This window comes from Xenia sp. Carnegie-2017, unplaced genomic scaffold (genome assembly GCF_021976095.1).
Source record: "Xenia sp. Carnegie-2017 unplaced genomic scaffold, XeniaSp_v1 HiC_scaffold_6, whole genome shotgun sequence".
NCBI classification, from domain to species: Eukaryota; Metazoa; Cnidaria; class Anthozoa; order Malacalcyonacea; family Xeniidae; genus Xenia; species Xenia sp. Carnegie-2017.
Window position 1 is genome coordinate 5,102,818 of NW_025813526.1, and position 27,963 is coordinate 5,130,780.

Consider the following 27,963-nt stretch of genomic DNA (forward strand, 5'->3'; position numbering starts at 1 on the left):
CGATACGAAACAACAACAGAATTCTTGGCTGTCTATGATCAATCCGAAAAAAGCGTACTATAAGGTAAGATGAAAAATTATTATTTTGTAAAATTAGGAGTCAAATGAACTTCGCCAAAGCAGACGGCCCCTTGAACGGCCCAACATTATGCACACTTAAATACATTTATAACATTGCCAGATTTACCTGGTAGCCATTGCTCAATACATTCTTTCATTCCGTTCATACCAATTTGAACACTTTAAAATACCAAATGTGTACAACTAATTTAATGAAGCAAAATAATTGTCTTGTGACCGAGCGACTAATTATAATAAACACTCGCGTATAACACTTTGATAAAATGACTATTGTTGTGCATGATTGTACAGTATCTGCATTTTCTCGTATATATTGATTACATTGTTACTATTCATTAGTTTTTTTAAATTGCGAATGATATTGCCTGTACAAAGTAAGTGGAAAGGTTAAAGATGCATGAAAATATCTAGTTGAATGAGTCAACCAAGCAATCGAAAGTTCTAGACACGAAGCTGTAATATAACACCAGACTGTCAGACATATCGGAAAATGCGGAGTGTGGAGTTGGAGTGCGTAGCGGAGAGTGGAGTCTCTCCTCATCCAAATATGGATACTTCTAATACAGACGTTGAATTTTTTACTTTATGTTCATATAGAGTGGAAAAGACGGAGTCATATTAAAAATATTCTACTCCTCGAATCACACGCTCACCACTCCGCATTTTCTACTTTATTTCCCCATAGAGTGTTAAATGCGGAGTCGTACTAAATTTATTCTCTACGGAGTCGTACTAAACTCATCAAATCATACGTACACTCACGACCACTAGTCAAGGACCTGTGTAAAAATAAGAGATTGTATGCCATTCATTTATCGGAAGTAATATCATTATATCAACTGTTTTTGACTAAAATGACCACGACGAAAAACATGGCATATGTCTCGTTTACATATTGAATTTTTAACTTCCGGTAACGTTTCCAATAAAACAATATCATTTGCTCGTCTCGGAGGTAGAATGTTTTCCTTACGAAATCAATTTAATTTTTTAAATAATACAAAATATTTGGTTAGGGTTTGTGTTAGGTTCAGGCATCAGTTTTTGCCATGTGCAATTCCTGTCTTTAGTCGCTAATCTCTGATCTCTTGATTTAGCTGCAATTAAGTCAGTTTCCTTAGTAATGACGAAACTCCTGAAAATGAATGCCTGCCGAAATGGAAAAGCCAACATTGATCTATTTTCCAAAAACTAAAAAAATAAAATTTCTGAAATGTTTAACGTGTCTAGAAGCTTCTTTTTAGAGGTGGTCATAGGAAGAAAAAATTTGCATAAGAGCAATATTTACTGATGAAATTACCATGCCTCATCTCTGGTAAAATATCAATTTTGCATGAGCTAAGAAATATTCTTGGCAGATGGAATTTTTATATATTTTAGAAGGAAAAATCACACGAGACGAAAAAGAACACTTTACTCACTATAATCATTCGTTATTTGAAAGCGGTTGACCTTATTTTGTTGAAATAGGATGCAAAAAACGTTTTCAGCCATATTTTGCCATCTTTTAGGCTTTTTTGTCGAGTCTTGCAAGAATTCGCTGATTTTTGAACATTTTCATGATTAATGATGACAAATAGACATTTTGTCCCAGTTTCTTTATGTCTGGATGCAGTGCAGTGTCTTTTATCTGAGATATTTTTGAGACTGACATTTTGTCAAGATTTCCGCCAAGTGTCGAATTGGGAATTGTCGTCGCTTCCTTGCTTGATTAAACGCTTCCCTGACTTCCTGAGCTTCTGGTTCTGCTAAGCTATTCAAAGTTGTTAAGTTCAAATGGAAAAATTGAAAAGATTAGCGTTAGTAGTAAGAGAAAAACCCCGATCCCGCTCAAAACGCAAAATTAAACAAATTTGTCATTAATTTGTCTCCGAAACTACTTTACGGAGGGTTGGGGGAATGCATGTTCAAGAAAGCGTTTGCTCTCATGCTAATGTAAATCAAACCAAATTTTGTAGCAACGTTCAATGTTTATCACACATAAAAAATAAACTAGATATAAAACTAAACAATCGAAGTTTCAGGAAAAGAATGTTTTACACAAACAAACGTTTGTAATTTTTAATTTTTGTGGCATTAAGAGAACAATCCTATTGTGAAATACATGTTCCCCTTTCAATTTTGCGCGCGAATATTTCTCAAAGATCACGCGTCTCGTATAAATGTTACTTTTAGTGTTGTGTTTTGAATCTCCGTTCTAAACGTTCTATATGGGGACCATTCTTAACAGTCGTAATTCTCTCCAGTCGGACGTTTGCCATAAAAATAACAGGAATATCCCCCAAAAGGGGGGGGGGGTATATTAAGATTATAGAAACAAAAAGCTCTTCGAATGAAAAACTCTATTCTCAGGACCACAACTCTTTAAAGTGAAATTAATTAATGATAGAGCTCGTATTACTCTTTGTAGGGCAATTTTTTTATTTTTTTTATTTTCAGTATGTATTAAAGCCATTGTATAATGATTAGCTTACCAATGGCGAATGTCCTCAACTCGTTTCTGATCATACAGCACTGTGGGTGATCAGAATGGCAAGTGAGTTAAGAAGTATCAATTTTTTAAGTAATCATCTATCAACTCTCATCATATACTGCATTTGTGATAATTGTGGGAACTTTCGTATATAAATAATTATACTTATCGAAATTCGTAATATTTTAATCAGTCAAAATTAAAGCCTTGATATTATATGGTCAGCGTTAGTAACTGATTATCTATTAAAAAAGATAACTAAATCGGGCTTGACTCATATCTAGGAAGCCGCCATGCTACAGTAGTGAGTATTGTTCCGAATGATAGTCTTCTTTGGGATATTGCTGAAAAGATAGGTCCTCAATGGAAAGATCTTGGTAGAAAGTTGGAGATACCAGAAGCAATATTAAGCAATATCAACCATGACCATAATAGAGTCGTGGAAATGGCGAATGAAATGCTTTTAACGTGGAAGAGAAACAAAGGAAAAAATGCTACCGTCCAAAAGTTAGCTGGTAAATTAACCGACATTGGCCGTCGAGATGTTGGGGAAAATATACAAGGTAGCATTAACGTTTTGCTTGAGAATGTGAGCAAACCTGGAGAAAATCGTAGTTGCTTTTCAACAGACTGTTTTTCACTCATACAAACTTCCCCATACCTTTTAGGTAGAGAAAATGAATCTGTTTATGCATTATCGAACACTTATCGAACGTTTATGCATTCTGTCAACCATATCGTTTTCATAGCATATACTCATTTTTATTTTCATCTGTATATATGCTCTCTCCTTTATTTAATATGTTGATTACCATTTTCTTAAATTACGTTTTTCTTCTTGAAAAAAGAAAATGATTTGTTGCTGTGTATTTTCATATTTATTATCATGTATTGTTTTGTGCGAAATACATCTATTAGCGTTTTTATGTGTATAATAAAACTGTTAAAAATGACCTAGGAAAAGCTGACAAAGTTGCTCGCCTAACTGGAATTTTAACAAATGTGGAACTTTAGATATCTCAAAAACAGACTTAAATTGACTGATACACAAAAAGACTTAATAATTAATATCTTACTTTCATTCACTTTCCAGTTTTATAATTCATGGGTTATGTAATTTGTTCTAACTGGCTGATTAGTTAGCCAAAATTTAAAAGATACACTGCTCATATTAAATGAATAAGAGACTCTATTCTTTTTACACTAAATTATTGTTTACTCATAAAACAGTGGTTGATGAAACATCTCAGGTTATTATACACACATTGTGAGCTATGTAACGTTTTGATTTCGCTATTTAATACACTCAATAAAACTGATTTGTTTACCATCTAATTTACATCGGGAATTAAAGTACATATGGGCATTGCTTGATGGAATTCACCGACTTAAAGATTAGCTCATCAAAAGTGCATGAAATTAGAATGTAAGATACTATGAGCCTGGAATAGACCAATACTAAAACTTTCTATTATCGATGGGTTATATTGTTGATTAAGGTTGGCATCTTTTACGCTCGCTTAAAATGTAAATTCACGTGTCATGTCAAAAAAACAGGAGGGATAGTCGTAGAACTACATATTCAAAAACAAAAACAAAGCTTGATTGACACATTGGAGACAATTATTTTAGCTTGCAATATACATAAATAATTCAAAATCTTATGGCTCTTCTTGATGAATTTAATCTTTTCCTGTAATATTTTAGACGAACGCGAAAGAATTGAAAAAGGGGGTCGCCAACAGCTTGATGGTAATGTAGTGATATGTATGATCAGAGTTATCATATGTATGATTATTGTGAGACATAACATCCATAAAATATCGTAATATATTATTAAATAATTTTCGCTGCAAACATACACTTTGTCAATGTATCATGATATTTGTGCTATTTGTCTCGCTGACAAAGTTTGATGGCGTTGTGTCATTTCTTCGACAAGCACACTCGGCTATTTTAGGGTATTGAAATAGTGATATAACAACAAACTTGCTATGGATATCTTATAATAAATACTTATTGAAATAACGGTTGAATTGTTTAGTAATGGATATTACTGATGAGATTGCTAAGGATTGGAAAAGGTTGGGTATAAAGTTGGAAATACGAACTTTGGAATTGGAGAGGATAGATGAAGATTTTTCAACTGTGAAGGAGAAGTCCTCTCAAATGTTGTTACAATGGAAAAAAGAAAAAAGAAGGGATGCTACTACAAGAAAATTGGCTGATGCCTTAATTGCTATTGGCCGTCTAGATGTTGCAGAAAAATTGCGCGAAGGTAATGCTTGCTAGGTGAGATTTAACAATGTATTTCGAATGTACGATTGTTCTATTATACAGACCTATGAAGAAAGACGCAGCATCAACCAGCTAATCATCAGACCCATGGAAATCTTAAGCTGATGTTTACAGTTTTAAAATTAATAAAAGCAAAAATTTAAATAGGTTTTAGCAAAGCATATACTCCATCCACTATTTAGTAAAAGAATGAAAATATTAAAACTTGCTATTTTAAAGACAAAATTACGTCAAGTTTGTTTCTTTCGTCGCCATTTGGCAATATAGATGAACACATTATACCTGAAATTAAAATAGTGTATTTAAAGAAAAATATCATTTGTCTTAAGTTGCCATGGTAACATAAGCTATGCATGGCGGGTGTTATTGTCATTAACAGTTGTAATAAGTCATTATAATAAATATCACATTTTTATTTATGGTATAAGAACGTCGGCTTGTAAATTTTTCCTCTCACTTGTTGTGTACTAATAGAAAATACTGTTTTGTAATTTTTAGTAAGTATAATAAGGTTTCAGTTTTTGGGTCGTTTTAAAACTTTCTTTTTCATCGTATATTAAGATTCAAAATTTTTATAATAGTTGATAGTGCAACAGTGCTCGGTTGAGGATATTCGTTGCCAGACTAAAATTTATGCGTATTTTTTTCTTTTCTATGTAGTAAAAGAAAAGGAAGGCCCGAATCAGGTCAGCCAGAGAAAAACAAAAGGTATAGTCTTTTTTGGTAAAAGAACAGACCATGTTTAAAAATTTAGCTTTTGTGTGAGAGAGGGAGTGGGGTAACAAATCTGCTGTTCAAATTGTATTTCAAATTCAAATTTGCCCTGTGAATGCAAATTTACACCTTGCATTTATTCAAATTTTAAATTCAAGTTTTTGCCCGTTCGGGAGTGTTTCCATTGCATTAGATGCTTTATGTAAAAGTATGTGAAAAAGAAATTTAGCTATTGTTCTCTCAAACAATAAAATTCACATTTTATGTATGAGTATGTAATTGTCAAAACTATTTCCTTTAAATTGCGCTGCAATTCATGTGGACGAAAAGTGCGCAGTGAAACCAACTATTGTCACAACTGTGGTGTTGCAGGTGAGCGTATATAGCAGACTTTTAATGAACCAATCCATTTGTTACAATTTGTGTAAAAACTGAAAAAGGATTTAAAGTAATTGAGTGTTAGCTAATAGAAGTTTGTAATTTGTTCTTGTGAGATAGAGCCAGATTAAATCATGTTTGTGGACAGGGACGCCGGAACGGCAAAAGGGCAGGAGGGACAAGCCTTTGTGGAAGGGCACATTAGTGAAATATACTAAAAATAATCTAATAGTGATAAACAGCAAAGAGATGTGCTACATGCAATACACTGTACAGAAGCATATGTCCGCAGTGTTGTCGATGAATATTAACGATAATATAACTATCAAGCGATGTAACGTCACTAATTTTCAATTTGACATCACTCATGTATTGTATTTTCCAAAGTATTTAATTCTTCTTTCATTTCTCTGTGAAAACTCTTTGGCAATTACGTCTATTTCCACCATATCCATGTGTTGCTTCTGAATGTTAGAGAACATAATATCATTCAGATGATTTCTTTCAGTGTTTGACCGCAGCCATGTTTTGAGACGACGCATTAAGCTGAATGTGCGCTCGCACGAGGCAGATGAGAGTGGCACTATATAATATAATATAATTAGTTTGTGGATGGCATTGAGTATCTCTGCTATTGTCGAAATACGCGTGACTTCTGTTATTTTTTTCTTCTGATCTGCATTGTAAAGCCCAAGACTGGTAGGAAGATCATCAAGCTGCATTCCTAGAACATCTTTATCAACCAAAGAATTGCTCAATCCATCTAAAGATACTCATCTTTCTTTCATAGAGTTAAGTAACAGTTCTTCTATACATTTGATCTGGAAAAGATCGTGTTGTTCAAATCGCGATCCTAGACCTGAGATGATTGCATCAATGGCTTGGTAGTACGAGCTTCGCATTAGCGTTATATTCGCACTGAGGCATCTGTGACGTGAAGGCTTTCTGTTATTAACATTTCTTCATTATTCATCCATCTTGGAACTTTTCTTAGTCTAGTGCCATTGCCAAAATTTTCACTAGATTCCAGTGGAAACGACATCATAACACGAAAAACTTTCTTAGCGTCATCAATTGTACGCTCAAACTCTTCTTCGCTTCTCATCTCATCAAGACGTTGCAGGACATGTCTTATTGAAAATAGAGCGTACACAGCTGAAATATCAACCGCTTGGAGCTCTTTAGAAAGCTTCACGAGTAAAGCCAATAGCTTTCTTGTCGCGTTTAAATTAAAGATGACGATTAAGGAAGACAGTTGTCGCCTTAATATTCCTCCTATCTTTGCTTTTGTGTCTGCCGAAATGGTAGGATCTTCCTGCAATTTTTCAAGGGTTGCATGTAGTTCAGCCGATTTCTCGAAGATGACGTCAGCATCCTTTACTCTTGTTGTCCATCTCGTTGTAGAAAGACTTTGGAGTCGTAGAAATTTGTAATCCTTCATTCCTGTTTCATTTCTCAAATCTGCTTGTATTTCTTCGAACAATAAAATACGTTTTAGATGGGCACCTACGATTGCATACAGGGATTGGCATAAATCCAGTGATGTGGACAATAAATTAGATTGCTTAGCTGCATCCTGTATAATAAGTTCATTGCAGTGACTGAAACAATGAACATAAATTGCGTTTGGTGCAATATCTTCCTTGAGCTTTCTTGCCAGGGATTTCATTGCTGAAGCCCCATCAAAGCCAATAGCTGCCATTTTTGTGACCATCCATGCCACATCTGAGAAAGATATCTTTCGTGTAGTGCAGTAATGCATCAGATGAAAGTCCTTGCGAACATTCATAAATTCCAACAAAATCTTCCGATACTTCGTAATTATCATCACAAGTCCTTACGGAAAAAGACAACTGTTCCTTCTTAGATACGTCTGATGATTCGTCAGCTAGAATTAAAAATGATTCTCCCACTAGAATTTTATTAATCAAATGTCTTCGAGCATTTAATACAATAATCTGTTTCTGCTCGTCCAGGATGTCGTGTGCAGTTACGTATCGGTTCTTGTCAAGTAACAACATACATTTTCCCAATGAGTATGATTTTCATAATTTTGTAAGAGCACAATAGTCATAAAACCTTTGAAATACATTACAAATTTGTTTAGATCAAACATGTTTCGGCATACTTTATGTCATCTTCTGTGTTAAGTGAATCAATATAGGAAGTTTACATGATAAAATGTCTATAGCAATAAAGCGGAAGTATCGAATATTTATAAATGATTATTTACATTTGATTAAGGTGTTATATAATGTGTGTGTTAGGTATTATAAAGGAAAAGAAAAAACTACATAGAAAATGGATAAAAATGATTAAGTAATAATTGCTATTTACAGGTCGAAAATAGTGTTAAGATGATGTATTTGTTACATGTTTGTAGATGTAGATCGTCCAGGTTGGTATAGTCCTGAGAAGGAATTTTTTTTGTTGTTGTTGACTGACGTTTCGACAATCTTAGCGGTAGTCATCTCCAGAGTCAAACGAGGAGTAAACGTCAGGTTAGCCGTATTTGTTATCTGGTTCTTACGTCATTGTATTGTGTGTACAGGAAATGTGTGGGTGTCAATTGTGTATTGTCATTGTGAATTAGTGTAAAGTGAAATGTTTTTAGTTGTGATGTGTGATTTAGGTGTGATGTTTTTAGTTGTAATGTGTGGGTGTCAATTGTGTATTGTCATTGTGAATTAGTGTGAAGTGTAATGTTTTTAGTTGATCGTTTGTTTGTATTGTGAATAAGTCCTTTGTAAGGTGCCTGTAATTGCTGTGATCTGTTAAGAGGGGTTTGTTCCAAGTTGGTTTACCAACTTTCTAATGTAAGCCGTTGTCTATAGTCAGTACTGTAAGTAATGCATTTTGTCGAGTCGCAGTCAATGTTGTGCTTTGTGATTCGGTGATTTTCGGCAATGTTTTGTCTTGTTTCTTTGTAGTGTTTCGTTTGTGTTCAGTAAGTCTTACGTTTACGTTCCTGCCAGTTTCCCCGATATAGGAGGCTTGGCAGTCGGAGCAGTTTATTTTGTAAACTGCACCTTGTCGTTCGTTGGGTTGTTCTTTGTCCTTTATGTTCGTTAGTACTTGTTACGTTGTGATTGGTTTTTGTGCGACACGTATGTTGTATGGTCGTAAGATACGCGAGATAGTCTCAGACGTAGCTTTGATGTAAGGTATCGTTGTGGTTGTCACTGAGTTGCTCGTTTCGTTGGGTTCGATGGGTTTGTAAGTGTTGCGTTTGATAAAGTCAGAGCTATCGTTTTTTTGTTGTCAAAAACACGTTTGAGGTTGTTGTTTTCGTGTGTAGAGCGTCCGGTGAATCACATATGATTTATGCACGTCTTGTTAATGTTCTCATTGTTGTGGCTTTGTGTGATGTAGGGTTGTAAGATGATTGGTGTAGTAGTCGGTCAGTATGTGTTGGCTTGCGATAAACTGTTGTTCGTAGTTTTTGATTGTCATGTTTCACCAAACAGTCGAGAAAAGGAAGAGTTCCGTTTTCTTCGACATCTTTGGTAAACTGTATGTGGCTGATCTGTTTGTTGATGTGACTGTGAAAGTCATCAATTTCGTCTGCATGTAGTGCTGTGATTGTGTCATCTACGTAGCAGAACCATAGAGGTAGTGCATGTTTGCATGTCATGAGCGCCCGTTCCTCTAAAGATTGCATTACAATTTCAGCAGTTACAACAGAAACGGGTGAGCCCAAATCACTGTTCACCAGTATTCCACTTAATCTAGCACTTACTTGTAAAAAAACCCTCATTAGCACCACGGACGTACTGCCATTACCGAGAGAAGACATTATGGAGCTACTGGAGCTCTGCCTCACCTCGACTTACTTCCAGTACAAAGGTACACACTACAAACAATTACATGGGACAGAAATGTGCTCACCCGTTTCTGTTGTAGTTGCTGAAATTCTAATGCAATCTATAGAGAAACGGGCGCTCACTGGCTTGCGATAAACTGTTGTTCGTAGTTTTTAATTGTCATGTTTCACCAAACAGTCGAGAAAAGGAAGAGTTCCGTTTTCTTCGACATCTTTGGTAAATTGTATGTGGCTGTTCTGTTTGTTGATGTGAGTGTGAAAGTCATCAATCTCGTCTGCATGTAGTGCTGTGATTGTGTCATCTACGTAGAGGAACCAAAAAGGTAGTGCATGTTTGTAAGTCGTGAGTGCCCGTTTCTCCATAGATTGCATCAGAATTTCAGCAACTACAACAGAAACGGGTGAGCCCATTTCTGTCCCATGTAATTGTTTGTAGTCTATCTTTTTTACTGGAAGTAAGTCGAGGTGAGGCAGAGCTTCAGTAGCTCCATAATGTCTTCTGTCAGTAATGACAGTACGTCCGTGGTGTTTGTAATGAGGATTTTTGTACAAGTAAGTGCCAGATTTAGTGGAATACTGGTGAACAGTGATTTCACATCAAAAGACACTAGTATATAGTTGTCCGGTATTTGTATAGTGCAAAGTTTTTTAATGAAAGTTTCAGTGGATTGTAGCTTCTGTTTTGATTTGCTTGTAAGTGGTTGCAGTATGTCTGTCAAGTACTTTGAGATTTCGTAAGTAGGCGAACCACAGAATGATACAATTGGTCGCATGGGTATTTGTGGTTTGTGAAGTTTTGGTAGTCCGTATAGTCTGGTTGGTCTTGGTACTGAACATCTAAGTCGATAGTAAATACGTTCAGATATAATGTTAGATTTTCTCATAGAGAAGACCTTGCTGTTAAGTTTGTGTACTAGTGATGGTGTTGGGTGTCGTTTGAATTGTTTGTACGTTTGTCTGTCGTTAACAAGGGTGTCCATTTTGTTGAAGTAATCATTCCTGTCCATGACCACAGTCACGCGTCCTTTGTCTGCTGGTAAAATGACGATGTTGGTGTCGTGTTTTAGTCGTTTGAGTGCTTGCTGTTCGTTCTTTGTCAAGTTGTTGTCACGTATTGAAGACGATTGTAAAGTGGAGGCTACCCTGCTTCTGATCTCGTCTTTGGTTGTCTCTGACAAGTCTCTTTGATACGCCAGGACAGCCTCGACACTTGATATTATCGTCTCAGTCGGGATTCGTCTAGGTGTTATGGAATGTTTTACTCCATAAGATAGTAGTCGTGTTTCAGTTGCGTTTAATGAGTGGGAAGAAATATGCCTCACCCAGTTATCGTCATGTTTATGTCTTGTACGTGTTTTAGTGCGTACTAAAACGAACTAAAACATCTCAAACGTGTTTTTGAGAAAAATAACTATAACTCTGATTTTATCAAACGCAACACTTACAAACCCAACGAACCCAACGAAACGAACAACTTAGTGACAACAGAATTGATACCTTACATCAAAGGTACGTCTGAGACTATCTCGCGTATCTTACGACCATACAACATACGTGTCGCACATAAACCAATCCCAACGTTACGACAAGTACTAACGAACATAAAGGACAAAGAACAAGCCAACGAACGACAAGTTGCAGTTTACAAAATAAACTGCTCCGACTGCCACGCCTCCTACATCGGGGAAACTGGCAGGAACTTAAACATAAGACTTACTGAACACAAATGAGCTACAAAGAAACAAGACAAAACTAATCACATTGCCGAACATCACCGAATCACAAAGCACAACATTGACTGGGACTCGCCAAAATGCATTACTTACAGTACTTACTATAGACAACGGCTTACCTTTAGAAAGTTGGTATACCAACTTGAAACAAACCGCCCTGAACAGATCACAGCAACTACCGGCACTTTACAAACAACTTATTTACAATACAAACAAACGATCAACTAAAAATATTACACTTTACACTAATTCACAATTACAATACACAATTGACACCCACACATTAGAACTAAAAATATCACACCTAAATCACACATCACAACTAAAAACATTACACTTCACACTAATTCACAATGACAATACACAATTGACATCCACAAATTTCCTGTACACACAATACAATGATGTAAGAACCAGATAACAAATACGGCTAACTTGACGTTTACTCTTCATTTGACTCTGAAGATGACTATCGCTAAGGTTGTCGAAACGTCAGTCAACAACAACGAAAACAGTCCTTCTTAGGACTATACCAACCTGGACGATCTACATTTACAAACATGTAACGATACTCCCTGGCTCAAACCATTTACTTTATGATGTATTTGTTTGTTGAGGTTACGTTTACGTTTCTTGATATAAGGGCTTCTTCGGGTTTAAGAGCGTAAGGAGTGTGAGTGGTTTCTAAGATACGGAAGCAGGATTGTGTATAATTGTTTCTGCAGTGTAGTGACGAGAGTAATTGTCTGAATATGTATGAGTTTTTGTCTGTGGTTGTATATTCTTCGTGTGGCTGAAGATGGCATAAAGTATGCCGAAACATGTTTGCTCTAAAAAATTTGTCGTGTATTTTAAATGAGTATGATTTTCTTACGTGAAAAAATGAGCTACAAACACAATATACATCATTAAGATATGTGAGCCTGTGCTCTAGCTTGAGCCTACGGCTCATTTACTCTTGTGTAAAGCTGAAATGAGCAATCTGGTTTCAAAACACCTGACAGTCAGTCTCTTTCAGAACTTTGCCATGAAGGCAGAAGAGTTTTTAGACAAGCGAGAATTGTCAACTCAAACATTTCATTGAGATTCAATTGCTCACTTTTATATCTTATTTATGTCACTAGTCGTTAGGTTTACAGATTGAAAAGTTTCGCAGTATTGAATATAAGTAAGGCAAAAAATACTAAAAATACTTAATAACATAGAGTGAAATATCTGGGAGTTTAAGCTGCGCACTCACTTTAAATGCTTCAGTTAAAGACCTTAAAGCATATAACACCCAAATCTTTTTGGAACTTTGTAGTTTCAATTTCATCAGAAAATCTAAGTTACATCTCTTGATTTATAATGATAATCTATCATGTTCTCAGTTTTTGTACTTTGTCAAACTTGGTTAATCAAAAAAAGGTTTGTTGCATTTGATTATAAGGATTTTAAAAAGGCAATAGTGTTCTGCAGTTTTTGAAAACGAGATTTTTTAAAAGTAGAAAAGCTTTCTGAAGGTAGAAGAATTTGCTTCAATTGTGTGAACTGGTTTTGTGGAGGGTCATTTTTACATGCAGAAAAATGTGCCAACTGCGCCACAGGAAAGTTGTCGCATGTTCTTTTAGACGTGCAGCCAGACATCTTAATATCACGACATTTTATAGGTTTTTCTATATCGAGGGCAAGTTATTTCTTATACAAGATCACAATGAGATAGAGGATGAAACTTGCCCTCGTTGAAGACAGAACAAGAAAAGTTTTGAATTGTTGTGTATTGCAACGGATTTGACCAATCGATATTATTTCATTGAAACATAATTTTAAAATATGAATAAAAGACACCGACTCTGGTATGGGTTGTATTGGCGGCGTCAAAGAGTTTTTGTATGTATTAAATTTCGCCAATTCAAGTGTAACTATTCCACTCCCCACACAGACAACCTACCAAAATTCTGGATTTGCATTCTCAATCTTAGAAATGTTTTTTTTTTAATTTTTCAAGAGAATATTGTACAGTGTTACACATATAAAATTGTTTTAACCCCAAATTCATGTTTTTAGTTCCATTTGGCTTACGTGAATTGCCCAGTGATATGGTTCAGCGGCCATTAGTTGTGAATGACATTATAAAGAAATTGAAGTCGAAAAGTAATAAGGTGGGACTTGTAGGCGTTCGTAGAAGAGACATACTGAGTATTCGCGGTATGGGAGGACTTGGAAAAACTGTATTAGCTCAGGCTGTTGCTTGGAATCAGTCAAAGCAGCATCATGTAATTTGGCTTGATATTGGACAAAATCCAGACTGCTTAAGTCTTCTAAATATACTTATCCAAGAACTAGGTGGAGCAGTAACTTATAGTAACGAAAGTGACGCGCAATCTTGGTTGAGAGAAAATACGATTGACAAAGATTGCTTTCTTGTTCTTGATGACGTATGGAATATAAAACACGCTAGTTTGTTTGATTGCTTATCTGAGAGTTGTCAGCTGCTGATTACGACACGAGACGCAGATGTTGTTCGTAGCGTAAAAGGTTTGATTTCACTGTACGAATAAAAATATACTCTTTACAAATTTAACATACAAGTAAATTCTACTGCGACGCAATACAATGTTTGATTATCACCAACTTTTAGTGCAAAGTTTGCATGGGAACTTTGTAGTATTGTGGTGAGTGGCGAAAATTCACACGAGTCAGTCAGTCAGTCAGTCAATCAGTCAGTCAGTCAGTCAATCAGTCAGTCAGTCAGTCAATCAGTCAGTCAGTCAGTCAATCAGTCAGTCAGTCAGTCAGTCAGTCATCAGTCAGTCAATCAGTCAGTCAGTCAGTCAATCAGTCAGTCAGTCAGTCAGTCATTCAGTCAGTCAGTCAATCAGTCATCAGTCAGTCCGTCAGTCCGTCAGTCCGTCAATCAGTCAGTCAGTCAGTCAGTCAGTCAGTCAGTCAGTCAGTCAGTCAGTCAGTCAGTCAGTCAGTCAGTCAGTCAGTCAGTCAATTTAATCAGTCATCAATCATCAGTAGGCAGTCATCAGTCAGTCAAAGTCAGTCAGTCAGTCAGTCAGTCAGTTAGTCAATCAGTCAGTCATAGTGTAAATTTTCCGGAAGGTATCTAGTGAGTGGCGAAAATTCACACGAGTCAGTCAGTCAGTCAGTCAATCAGTCAGTCAGTCATTCAGTCAGTCAGTCAATCAGTCAATCAGTCAGTCAGTCAGTCAGTCAGTCATTCAGTCAGTCAGTCAATCAGTCAATCAGTCAGTCAGTCAGTCCGTCAGTCCGTCAATCAGTCAGTCAGTCAGTCAGTCAGTCAGTCAGTCAGTCATAGTGTAAATTTTCCGGAAGGTATCTAGCAACAACGCTCATTTTATGTTTAATTATTTTTTAGAGATTTATTATCAGTCTTTCAGCGATTATTAAAAGAGAATATAATATAATATAATATAATAAATATAATATAATATATACTATAATATAATATAATATAATATAATATAATATAATATATACTATAATATAATATAATATAATATAATATAATATAATATATACTATAATATAATATAATAGAATAGAATAGAATATAATAGAATATTCCGATATGCAAGAAATTTTTCTTAAACTATACCGCTTTTCGTTAATGTTGGCACTGTTGACAAATATTTCAAAGATTTTGTAAGCTCGAGTTTATATAGAATGTGAAGAATGTTGGTATTTAATTTGCCGTATTCCCGTTTTGCCAAGTACTTGGTCTAACTACACTCATACACCACGTGTTTGTGAATTTGTCTTAAACATACGACAGTAAAATTGAAAGTTGCGCTCACATCTGCCTCGGTAAAGAACATTTTACAAGAAATATAGTGTACTATTACTGTCCTTGAAGAAAGCATTAGGTGTGGATTACTTTAGAACAATACAAAAAAGTCATGTACGACTGTATGACTTTGTTGACTTTCATGTAATCGCTATGAAAAAGAAATACGAAATGAATGTTGATTCACGCAAACTTGCCAGAAACTGGACTTGTTCATCAACTGATGCAAAGTGTACTACGTAAATATTTATCGAACATCATTGCATTTTACTACTCGGTTCCTTATTATTTAAATAGGTGGAGTTTAAGGCTAAAAAATATCCCAAACAAAGCATTTTGTTCTTCTGAAAACATGAGCAGTGGTGGATCTAGAATTTTTCAAACGTGAGTCAAGAAGCGGACGCCGGAGGCGTTCGCAATTTAGGGGGTCCAAGGGCAAGATCCCCTGGAAAATTTCTATTTCTGCAGTCTCAGAATAACTCTGTCTTTATTCAAAATTCCACATTTAATGATTTCGACCATAGTGGTAGTAAATTTGTAGAATAGTCCGACTATTCTACAAAATTATAGTCCACCAAATCCAAAACAAATTTTGCTAATAAACACAATTCGCTTGACTTTCAAATCGACGATCCCCCTGGTCGTGAACAATCCATGCGAGTCAAGGCATCATTAACTAATAGAAAATATAGTGCCAAAGTAGTCCGCAGCAAATGAGTCGCGAGAGGAGTCAAGAATAATTAAAATACGCTTTGGCCAATTAAATAAATGGATATAGTCACCAGATGGTTCGAGATTTGTGTGCTTAACCGCTGCCTCCGTAAACAAAAATGCTTTTCAGATACTAACTTCAGACAAAACTAAACTGCAACTTGGACTTTGTAAAAAGGAAAATACGTTATTACTCATCATTTTGGTGACTTTAGTACTCAACATAGCATAATTATTTTTTTAAAAGAGTATACGTGAGTCGCATGACTCTTTTGACACACCCTTGATCCGCCCTGAACATGAGCTTGACATATGTGCCAGAAGAATAAAAAATACAACACAACCGAAACAAAGAAAGTAAATCATGAGTGATTTCGTAATTTATATGTTTTATACTTCGTAGTAGGAAAAAAGAATGTGATGCATGAATGACTAACGTATGATTGTGGCGCGCCAAATGTCCTTAATTATGTATCTGCAACGTAAGTGCGCGTACAAATTAACGTTTATTTACGAAATCTTGGAGCAAGTCAGTGTAGCTATTGAAAAGCACTTACGAAAAAATTTCAGGATAGCATTTTTTGAAACGCCAAGGTTCAATACTAAGCTCTCTTAAAACTAATTTTATTTGCTATGTTTAGGAAGATTTTTTCTAAGAAACTTTGCACTATCCTTGGATCCCTAGTTTATGCATACTTTTACAACCAGACAACGTTCTTTTATGCAATATATCAAGCAAATGTAGTCGTTTAAAATGCTTATGATCAATAATAAAGCAACTTTAATGAAAAAATTCTATTAGGTATAGAAATCTACGAACTCCAAGTAATGCCGAAAGATCAATCTCGCCAGCTTTTGTACAATGGTGCGCAGGTTTCTACTGATGAACAATCGACGCTTTCTGTCAAATTACAAAGAATAGTAGAAGAATTGTTAGAGCAATGCCGTGGACTCCCACTTGCCTTGTCGATTATCGGTGGCACTTTAATAGGTACTCGCGCTGAGCAGGATTGGCAAGACACTTTAGATGAACTTAAAAGTGCAAACTTACAACAACTAAGTATTAAGTCTGAAGAGGATCTCTTACATGGTGAATATCAATATACAAATGTCTCGGCTGCCATTGATGTCAGTTTAAAACGACTCAGCCAAAAGAAACCAGAATATGAAGAAAAGTTTTTCGATCTCGCCATTTTTCCAGAGGATACCGACATCCCATCAGACATTCTTGAACTCTTTTGGTCATCTGAGAACATTCCAGGGCGAAATGCATGTAGTGCCAAAGAAACAAGAAACATATTGCGTTTGCTTGAAAGAAAATCACTCTTGCAAAAAGGTCAGAACTTCACCATCCAAAAAGAACTTATTTGTGATATTGTATAAGTCGTATGAGTAATTTGCAAACAATACATATACCTTGATTAGTGGAATTTTTCTGTGAATCAAACAAGCAAAATTGCCTGAAAATAGATTAGATCTCCACAAGAGCAAAGACAATATTGCTGCAAAAAGGAGTCCTGAAAGACTTTTTCATGGGAAAAGGAAAATTTATGTTTTATTGTTTAGCTTGTGGGAGTAAACCCTGATAATTTATTTTTTTAATGTTGACCTTTAACCCTTTTGTATGTACCATTAACTGTTCATTTGGTCTCTGTGTAGAAAATTTGTAAATTCAACATTAATTACAGGACCTGTAATGGAGGAGAAAACTAGCTATCGTGTCCATGATTTAGTGCTGGATTATGCTCGCGAAAAACTACGAAGTGAAGATCCTTCAAAGCGAAAATCGGTGGTAGATGTTCAATGTAAGTTCCTTGACGCCCTACGTGAACAATGCACGAACCGCGAATGGCCGCGCTTTAATGGTAAAAGAGACTATTTTTTCAGATATTTACCATACCATCTTCATTCGTCAAAGCAGTATGAAGAGCTCCAACAGCTATTCTTCAACTTCCATTGGCTGCAACAAAAAGCAAAAGAAACTAATCTGCCATCTTTGATATCCGATTTTCGATTTCTTGAACACCCCTCGTACGAAATCAAACTCCTTAAATCGTCGTTAATGCTGTCCGCTGATGTGATCGAAAGCAGTCCAAATTCACTTGGTACTCAATTGCTTGGTAATAAATATTGTTGTGATAAATGGAAGCACTGTGTTTTGTTTATCCAAGCCTGATTGTTTGTTGGTTAGAAATAATGCATATGTAAGTGGGCTAAATTGGGCTTATACATTTAAAAGTTGCAAAAATAGTAAAATACTCCTGACTTTGTTTGCCAAGGAAAAACCCAAACAAAGAACACTAATTCTTTCAGTCCGTGTCATTGAGTAATAAATGTATTAGAGCAATAAGGCGCAATGTTTTCTTTATACATCATCGATTTTAAATAGAGTGAAAGCTCGTATTTTCAAGCTGCTATTGTCAATAAATTTAAAACAACATAATGCTATATATGCACTTCAAATGTGAAACAGCAGTTAAATTTTGACTTAATTTGACAACGTGCAAAAGATATAATATTGAGTCGGAAATTTTACTTTACAATGCAACAGCTAGGGTCTTCCTAGGAAAGTTTATCTGAGAGTGGGTGTAATCTTTTCCACCGACTGGCCGAATAACTTGTACTAAATACAATATAGAACAAATCCTCGATAATTTTCAAGGTCAACTAAATGACGTCCCTTAAATATCTTAATTTATAAATTGCATGATATTGCACTAATCTCAACATAATCACGCAGTATCGTTAATGCACTAAAGGAATATTATTAAGTTAGTCATAAACTATCATGCATTGTTGTCCTACTCTTAAGTTTCTATATCAAAATTTTAGTCTCTCAACTCTTATTTGCGCTTCATAAAAATCATCGGTAATGTGTTGTTTAGTCGTCAAACATCTTTTCTACCGACTAATATAGTACTTCTACCGAATGCATTTTCAAATAAAATTTTGGGTGTGTGACACCACCCTACACCCTCTTATATGCACGGCTCTTTTTGGAAATGGTTAAATGTTTACTCTCATGTCTTCAATCCTAATATTCATAGTGCTTGGTTAGTAAATACAGTTGAATGCGTAACGAATTGCAAATGTTATATGCATTTTGTGAGAGCAAAAAGCTTTAGAATGACTGAGTAATTGGACTTGTAAAGACAATTTTTTTAGTAAATCTAAAATATGTACATTTTTTTACATGACGTTTTGTTTTACTATATAGGAAGGCTGCTTTCTCATGCAGAGCAGTTTCCAGGAGTAAAAATGCTTTTAGGTCGTGCCAATGAAATTTGCTCCACCACTTGCCATCTCGTTCCGCTGTTTTCATGTTTATCAGACCCCACAGGCCCGTTAATAAAGATATTCAGAAAACACCGTGACAAAGTTTTAGCGTTGGTTACCACTGTAGGTCCTTCTGGATTAATTGTGATCTCAGCATCCAAAGACTGCCTAATCAAAGTGCATGAACTGGAGACTGGTATGGAGTTAGAAGTGCTCCGAGGTCATACAATGGCAGTTTACTGCCTCGCGTTGTCGCACTGTGGAACAAAGCTTGCGTCGGGTTCTTATGATTCTACGACCAGAATTTGGAACTTAGACACTTATAAATTGCTATTTACCATGGAAGCTGAAGGAGGATTTGTCAATGCACTGGATTTTAGCATTGATGACAAACGTCTTTTTACTGGTTCAAACGATGGTATGTTAATTAATTAATTAATCAGCCCACACTGCACTTAGTGCTTAATTTTGTAAAATTTTGACATTGTAAGATATTTCAAGTTTGGACACCTTAACTAGTTTTGTCTTTGGTTTCCTTCTTTATTGGTTTTATAAAATAACCTTTCAAAAGCACGGGCGCTGATTGGTTAAATGCTCGAAAAAAGTGTGTTGATATAACTTAATAATGCACAAATCTTCAATTTCGCAAGAATCTCACAGATTGCTTGATTTGTGCAGGAAATTTTAAGAGCGAAAATACAAACAACATACCATAAAATCAATACATTGTTTTAAAGGCTATTTAAGAAACGAAATAGAAAACACATTGACGTGTTTCTATGGACTTATATTGGTGGTTTTCATGTGCGATATGCTGGTGGACTCTTACAAAAGAATATCATTTGATTTTATTGTTTTTGGTCGACATTGTGGATGCCCTTTTTTGTTGGTTATTCCCTTGAGACACACATGAAAACTACGAATAAACACTTGTTTGTGAATGTCTGGGACAAACTGGAAATTCCTTGAAAGCACTCTCAACTCTTGCTCGTGCTAGCCACGTAATTTCTCGTCTCTCCCAAATTTTCATGCGTGTTTATAAAGCTCTGTATAGAAACTAGGAAAATGTGTTCTATTTCTTAAATATATTGGTCAAATTAATCCAATATAAAATTTTATATATTCGTTGGATGAAGCCAAATTTCAAATCAAAGCAATTCAACCTGAATTAGAATTGTTAATTTTTTGATAGGTAATTTGCGAGTATGGGATGTAGCTAATGGCAAATTATTATCTGCAATAGCAACACATAAAACGAATATACATATTCGAGGCTTATGTACCACCAGAGATGGCCGTATGATAGCGACAGGATCACTTGATTTTACAATCAAATTATGGGATGCTTCTACATTGATTCACGTGGCGACATTAAAAGGACATACAGACACCGTTTATGCCGTAGCAGCTACTTACGATAGTAAAATGATTGTTTCTGCCTCTGGTGATAAAACTTTAAAGATCTGGAATTTGCAGTCATTTCGGGAGTTGCGAACATTAAAGGGACATCAAGGAGAAATATACAGTGTCGCTGTAAGCAGTGACTCGAAATATATAGTTTCTGGAGGACAGGATATGCACGTAAGGTTATGGTGCTTTCAAACTGGAAAATCTCTTTTTTGTTTTAAAGGACACAGCCAATCTATTAGGTAATCATTTGTAGAACTTGCTTTGACCGTGACATGTATCTACAATGTTTTCATAAAGTACCATTATTTTTTAGACGTTAAGTTTTAACATTTCAGATAAAACTATTCAAATTACTGTTGTCAGCATTATAATTAGTAACTTCGTGCAAACGCTTAACAAAATAGCTTAGTCTGTTATTATCCTATAACTATAGTAATATTTACTTAAATAACACGACAATGATTGAGATTATTTTATTTTAGATCTGTTCTTATAATTTCGAATGGTAGAAAGGCGCTAACTGGCAGTCAAGATAAGACGTTTTGCATGTGGGACCTGGATACAAATAAACATATCAACGACAATTCGTTTCGTGGTCATTGTGAAGATGTAATGGACATTGCAGTCACACAAGATGGCTTGAACTGTGTTTCGTCATCTATGGATGGAACAATGAAAATCTGGAAATGTATTGAAGCTGAGGAGCGTTTTACTTTGAGAGGTGTGTGAATTACCCCTGTTTCCTATATCCAATTTCTTAAAATTCGTTTTGTGATACAATCTAGTAATTGCATGAATAAAGAATTATATTATCGTTGTTTGAATACGGGTTGAACCTTTTAAGTGTACGTCATGCGCTAAAAATACTAACATAAGTTTCTGCTTGGAGTTTCCAGCCTTTTTGAGCTAGTTTTCAACCACAATTCTCAAATTTGTAAAAGAAAATTGCGTTGGCACAACGGAAGTCTAAACACCAAAGTCGTGGTTGAGGGGCGCGCTTCCTTTGGTGAACTCTTGCCTGTCCGATCTTTTACTCCAACAATGCAAATTTGTCGGCAAAATTATTATTTATTTCTTCGGAAAATCAAATCGATTCAGCGTTTTTCTGCGATTGAATGCACCCATGTTAGCAATGTATAGGATTAGTAATGGGCTGGCTTTGCTGCTGCTACAGGCAGAACACTCAAACCTCTACAGGCATTTTTGCCATCCTTGTGAGAGCAAAAATCGAATAACGCATGGAAATAATCAACTAAGGAAATAAACGTTTTGGAAGCCTCAAATTTTCCCGATCATATAATAGGTTTCATGGATAGATACTTCTTTCACTATTTTCTATAAAGGTCTACGTGCATCAAATATATAATTAAGCATATTAATTGTTTGAAATCATGTTGCTTTGAGCACTCTTGTAAATTTCAAGTGGGTATTCCAGTATATTATACATAATCAGTACTGTAGTGATCATTTTTCATGAAAAGCTCGCCTTCAAATGATGGTGCTTCTTATTATGAGACTTCACGCACGATGTACATTATTAATTGATGTGTATTCGTGTACATTATTACATGAACACGATGTAGTGATCATTTTTCATGAAAAGCTCGCCTTCAAATGATGGTGCTTTATTAGTTGCCTCAGCAGAAGTACTAATTATTGTTTCTTCTATCAAGAAAAGTTAATCGTTATAATTCCATTCGCTGATATTTAATTTTGTCTCTTAGTTGATGTAAAAGCAGGATTAGAACACGTCTAATATTTCTTCTTAAAATTTGGACATGATGTGGACTTGACATGAACACGATGTGTACATTATTAAAAAGTTTTTTGCTTTAAAATTTTTTTCCACAACAGTTCTAATGAAAGTATATGTCAACGCTGTTGAATGTTTGCCGAAAAATGAACATTAAAAAGTTTTAATATTTGACTTCTTGCTTTTTCATATCTTGCAGGCCATACCAAAAGAGTAATAAATGTTTCAATCTCAAATGATAGCCGTCATGTTGTTTCGCTTGGAAAGGACTCTTTGATCAAGGTAATGGTTATAAATTATAGTATGGTTACGTTGCTTGCACAGTTCTAGAATTATCACACCAGGAAAAAAGGTAAAACACGGAAACAATGAGAATATTTGCCGTTGTTGTGTGACGGTATTGTAACATGTAAGACCTAATTTGACCAGTAAAAAATCAGATTTAGCTCATTGCTTTTAAAAGATGTTTTGGCTCATTAAGTTGTCAGTAGGAACTTTACGATGGTTATTAAGTTTGTTTAATGCTACAAACATGTAAATAAATGTGACAAAAAAGCAAGGGAAGTTTCCACGTGAAGAGTTTTCTGCATCTTTAAATTTAAAGGAGTTCAAAAAACAGTGCTTATCCTATGCATAATGTGCGAAATGTAGATTATGATAATGAAGTGCTTCTGATTTGAAAGTAAACTTTTCTTTGTAATTTGATGACATCTTAGGAGCTCCGGGAGGTTACGTTACGTATACTACATTATCAATCACTGTATATAAATGCGCAAAATTTTGCTAAAACTTCTGTTCGAATGGTTTGTAGTGTAATTAAGGTATGACTAAAGTTATGTTATATATCATTGACTTATGAATATTATTCATTGATTTCATTTCTTGAGCTGGCAATATTGCAATGCAAGCTATGTCAGGGCTGTAGAAAAAACGAAATTCAAATGAATGTTTGATTTTTTAATTGTTTTTATGAAGCCAAGTTTTCAAGAGGAAGATGATATGCCGCCATCTACCTTGATTCAATTCTAATCATCAAATATTTTAGAATTAAAAGAATTTTATGCTGTGACTTCTTGCTCACGAGCTCCAAAAATGTTTTAATTAAATTTTTTTCATTACGTTTTCTCTCTTGTTTTTTTTATATATAAAATTGGTTGATATATTCATTCCGTCTTTTAGGTTTGGAGCTTGCTCAAGGGCAGAGAAATTTATGGAATTAGTGGCGATAAGCAATCACGTTTGGTGCGTTTTAATTACAACGACGAGCTTGTTCTTATTGGCTGCAAAGATAATCATATATTTCTTTGGGACTGGCAAAATCATGATCAGCCTAAACGCCTAACGCTGCCATCATACACGACCATGGAGATTGCATTTCAGTATAACATGGCTTATACCTGTAGCAGAAACAACGAAGTTTGCAAAATCGATCTTGACTCACTTAATGTAACTCCTGTCAGTCAAGGTCCTAACCCAAGTTGTATGAAAATGGTCGTTTTACCCAAAGGTGAAGCCATTCTTGCTGGCATTGTCACAGACAGTGTGTTTATATACTGGGAGTTATCGTCTTGGCGTGAAATCCGATACAAAGCTGACCATCCTCAAGATTCCATCATCACAGCAATTGATATTACCAGTGATGGAAAATTTGCTTTGACAGGAAGTAGTTTAGGTACTATTTCACTGGTGAATCTTGGAACCTCTAAAGTGGTGCAGAAGTTTAATAACACGGAGTCTGGTGAAGGTGTACGTTTGATTAGCATGTTGCCAAATGATCTCAATTTTATCATAGTTGACGAGGAAAATCGAGTGGAACTAAGAAACTTCAGCAACAGCAGTGAAAAAGTGCCACTAGGTTTGTTCACTTAATGATCAGACATATTTCAGTTGTTTAGCTTACTGTAGCATTTCCTCATTTTTGTTCGAGCACGGTAAAGTAATATATATATATACAGTAGACGAAAAATTATTATTTTGTTTAGATAGCTGCAAAGCAAACACATTATTAAAAGTTTTGAAATGTTTAATAGGAATAACATTTGTTTTTTTTGCAATTAAGGGTTAAAATGCTTTTAAAAAATCTGCAAATACACGTGGTACGCACACAAAATCTTTATTATAAGTTCTGCTCTCTATTACTGCAGCCACTTGCAAACTATACAATAGCTAGCATCGTTTCTTTAAATAAGGAACTCGGTTAAAAGTTCTGGATGAAGTATTTGATGTATCTTAAACTAACGTATTCGCGCAAGACATTCATGCAAACTATGAACAACAACTACATAAAATCAGTTTTAAGGCACTATAACAAGAGTGGAAAAGGTCTATACATTGACATGCAGCTCATTTTCGTAAGTCGATTCTAAAGAAATTCTCATACATGTCACTAGATCAACCGATGAATACATTTTTGAGATAATTATAAGACCTTTTTGCTTGCTAGCAATTAGTCACTTAAGAAAACAATCTGTTTAAAAGCTTCTCCGTAATAACCTATAGATATCAGAATAAAGCTTAGAGCGCGAATTTTTAACGTTGGTGTAATGTATATTGGTGGCCATTAAAAAGTCTATTTATAATCACTATTTCTGGCTTAAACCCATAGAGTCGATTCTGTTTTTCAAAGAGCCTTTTGTAAAACTTTTTTACGCGTTAAAGCATTAGCTTCAGAGAAATGTCGATCGTAAGAAAAGTAAGTCATGTTGAATATGACATGACTTAAGATAAAAAGAATGTACAAGATAATTAGCAATTGCCAAGACAACAACAATTGTCATAACAATAACAATTGCTTATAGTTGTAATTGCTCAATAATTATAAGATCGCAGTCCGACTCATTGTAGACAAAATTAAAGATCCACGAAGTGTAATTCGCCACTTACAATGTTATTTTGAGCATAACTTAGAGCATTAATATTTTTCAAATTTTTAAAAAAATTTCTCAAACAAAAGCATAATGCAAATTATAAAATACTTTCCTTCCCTTATTGGACTATATACTCAAACTATTTCAGTATTCCCGCACTGATCTCGAAATTGATAAATTTACTTAGTGGACTCCGTTTAAGTTTGGAAGTAAGTTTGGCCACCCCACTTATAAGTCTAGCTGTGTCTCTGTGATTGATCAAAGGGCCATTTGGACTTCCTTAAGAAATTAAAGCAAGTCAGGTTACCCCGCTTATAAGTCAAGCCATTTGTTTGTGATTGGTTAATATGCCTTTTGGACTCTATTAAGAAGCTTGAGTAAGTCAGGCTACCCCGATTATAAGTCAAAGCACACGATTCGGTAAGATCTACCCTACTGTTAGAATTTTATCGTTTTTTTTACGACAAAACTTGAATTTGAACCAAAATCGTAGAAAACTAAACTTGCACGATAACAGAAAAGCCTGCTAGAGTGGGTAGCCTTTTTGAACATTAACGATAAAATTTCGAAATTCATTTGAAAAATTGTGCTTGAATTCTCTGAAAATTGTGCGTAAGTCGCTTTACTTACTTGACTTACCCTAAATCCGGCCCTGGACATGCAGAACGGTTATAGCTACACCACGAGTAGCAACTGGCAATTTTTTTGATGTGCAGAATAGAAATATATTATCGGTCTGTTTCGTTCTTCTCTTTGTTTCGTTGCCTCAATTTTGTTTCATGTCCTTTTAACTGGTCTGTATGGTATCAATAAGCTTTAGAGTGCAAAAAAACTTTAATGTATTGGAAATTGTAAAAATTTTTTGAAGAAATCGTGCTAATTGTGGTTATGGTTTTTAATTTAAATCTATAGGTCAACCTGTAGCAAACGTTAACTGCGTGGCACCTCTTGGCTTGCAATACATGCTGTTTGGTTGTGAAAACGGAATTTTGTTGTTCTTTCATCATCAAAAGAACACTCTCACTGAATATAGAAAATTTGCTTTTAAAGAATCCGTGACCCAAGTTCAAGGTCACCCAAATAAAGAATATCTTTATTTTGTCGCCGGAACACAATTTGGATCAGTAAAACTTTGGTTTGTTACAAAATCTACTTCTCCAGAACTGATCGAAATCTGGTCACACGATCATGTTCACCAGTATCCAATAACAGCTTTGGCTTTCGTGCATGGAGCAGAAGACGTTGTATGCGGTTCTTATGATAACTTTGTGGTCCGGATAAACTCCATTGGCGTCGTCCGCACGTACAGTTACAAAAGTTATGGGATTGCAGCGCTGCGTGTCGTGGAAGAGATGCTTGTGGCTGCTTACATACGTGGATTTAGTGTAGTAAAATGGCGTCTTAGTGACGGAGAACTTGTGAAAAAGGTTCATGGTGGAGCTGGTAGAGAGCAGGTGTCACGTGCATATCTTGCACTTGAAGACACTGTTAGTCATGGGCAACTATCAGGTACTTGCATTGAGCGCATTGTTTCGAAGGGATCGCATCACTCAATCTTGCATTGGGAACTAAAAACTGGGAAAATTATTCATCGCATGCATGGTCACTCCCATGATATTCGTGCCTTGGCTTTCATTCCCGGAGGAGAGTTTTTGCTTTCTGGCTCACGCGACAAAACGCTGAAAATGTGGAATTTGAAAAATGGACAATTGTTAGAGGAGTTCCATTTTGAACATTATGTTCTTGCGATTGCCTGTGCAAAAAATGGAACTGCTTGTGTCGGATTGCAAGGTGGGCAGGTTTGTTTCTTGCGCATCAAAACGTTAGCAGCAAATGCTCAAAAGAATTTATGATAAAATTGCTTTAAACAACAATATGTTGTATATCATTGTATAATTTTAATAGATCAGATCACTAATATAAGTAGATATGAAATCAACATGTTAGACGCAGCCTAAATTTTTCTCCAGCTGTTTTTATTTTCATTTAATATACGCAAAGGAAGCAGTGGTAAAATATTGGGCTATAGGTATGGAAGTAATAACTTTAGACGGTTTTCCTCCAACTAATGAATTCATGACAATCATCAACATTTCACTTAAAAGTGCGTCGAATTTTTTTTTCATGGTATCTTTGACAAAGAGCTGCGATTTTTTTAACTTCAAAAAATGATTCTTATACGATTTTAGCTTTCAACATTTCTTTATTTTTGATCGATATCAAAGACAAATGGTTGTTATCCTTTCACTTTTATTCAACCCTCCCCGTCATATTGTACATATAAGTGGTGGTTTGTATTTGATTATATCTTTTACTTTAGTCTCATTATTTCTTTAACTACTGCGATCACAACATGCTTCCATAGCTAACAATTCAAAAATAGTGTCCTTATAAATTCGTATAAAATGTATTTATACTTATCTTATTTCATTGATGTAAATGTGGTATAGTTATAATTTAGCAAATGGCTTGTTTTAGGAAGATCTCATTTAGATTATTATCTTTAATAATATTGAATAATAATTAATAAACACGTAAAATACGTGGTTTTGAGAAACGTTTTGGATGTACTATGTAGAAATTGTTTGTATCAGTAAATGTGGTGTATACAGATATTCAGCTTTAAACACACATAAAGCGTAGTTTCAGC

At 35.2% G+C, this 27,963-nt stretch overlaps 1 protein-coding gene across 2 annotated transcripts; it reads left to right on the top strand.

The window, feature by feature from the left end:
• On the top strand, positions 1 to 27,870 carry LOC124457659 (uncharacterized WD repeat-containing protein alr2800-like). 2 transcript variants are annotated; one of them, XM_047007872.1, is made up of 15 exons: positions 1 to 64; positions 2,521 to 2,617; positions 2,839 to 3,117; positions 4,262 to 4,306; positions 4,599 to 4,832; positions 5,513 to 5,560; positions 13,547 to 14,017; positions 16,810 to 17,343; positions 17,696 to 18,127; positions 19,225 to 19,701; positions 20,476 to 20,932; positions 21,176 to 21,414; positions 22,646 to 22,728; positions 23,626 to 24,301; positions 26,226 to 27,870. In XM_047007872.1, exons 2-15 carry the CDS (start codon positions 2,611 to 2,613, stop codon positions 27,164 to 27,166), a joined length of 4,923 nt encoding a protein of 1,640 aa, XP_046863828.1. In that variant the 5' UTR covers positions 1 to 64; positions 2,521 to 2,610; the 3' UTR covers positions 27,167 to 27,870. The 2 variants fall into 2 exon arrangements, with proteins under 2 accessions (XP_046863828.1, XP_046863829.1); XM_047007873.1 differs by having other exon boundaries at positions 19,411 to 19,701.
• Positions 27,871 to 27,963: the final 93 nt, after the last annotated feature.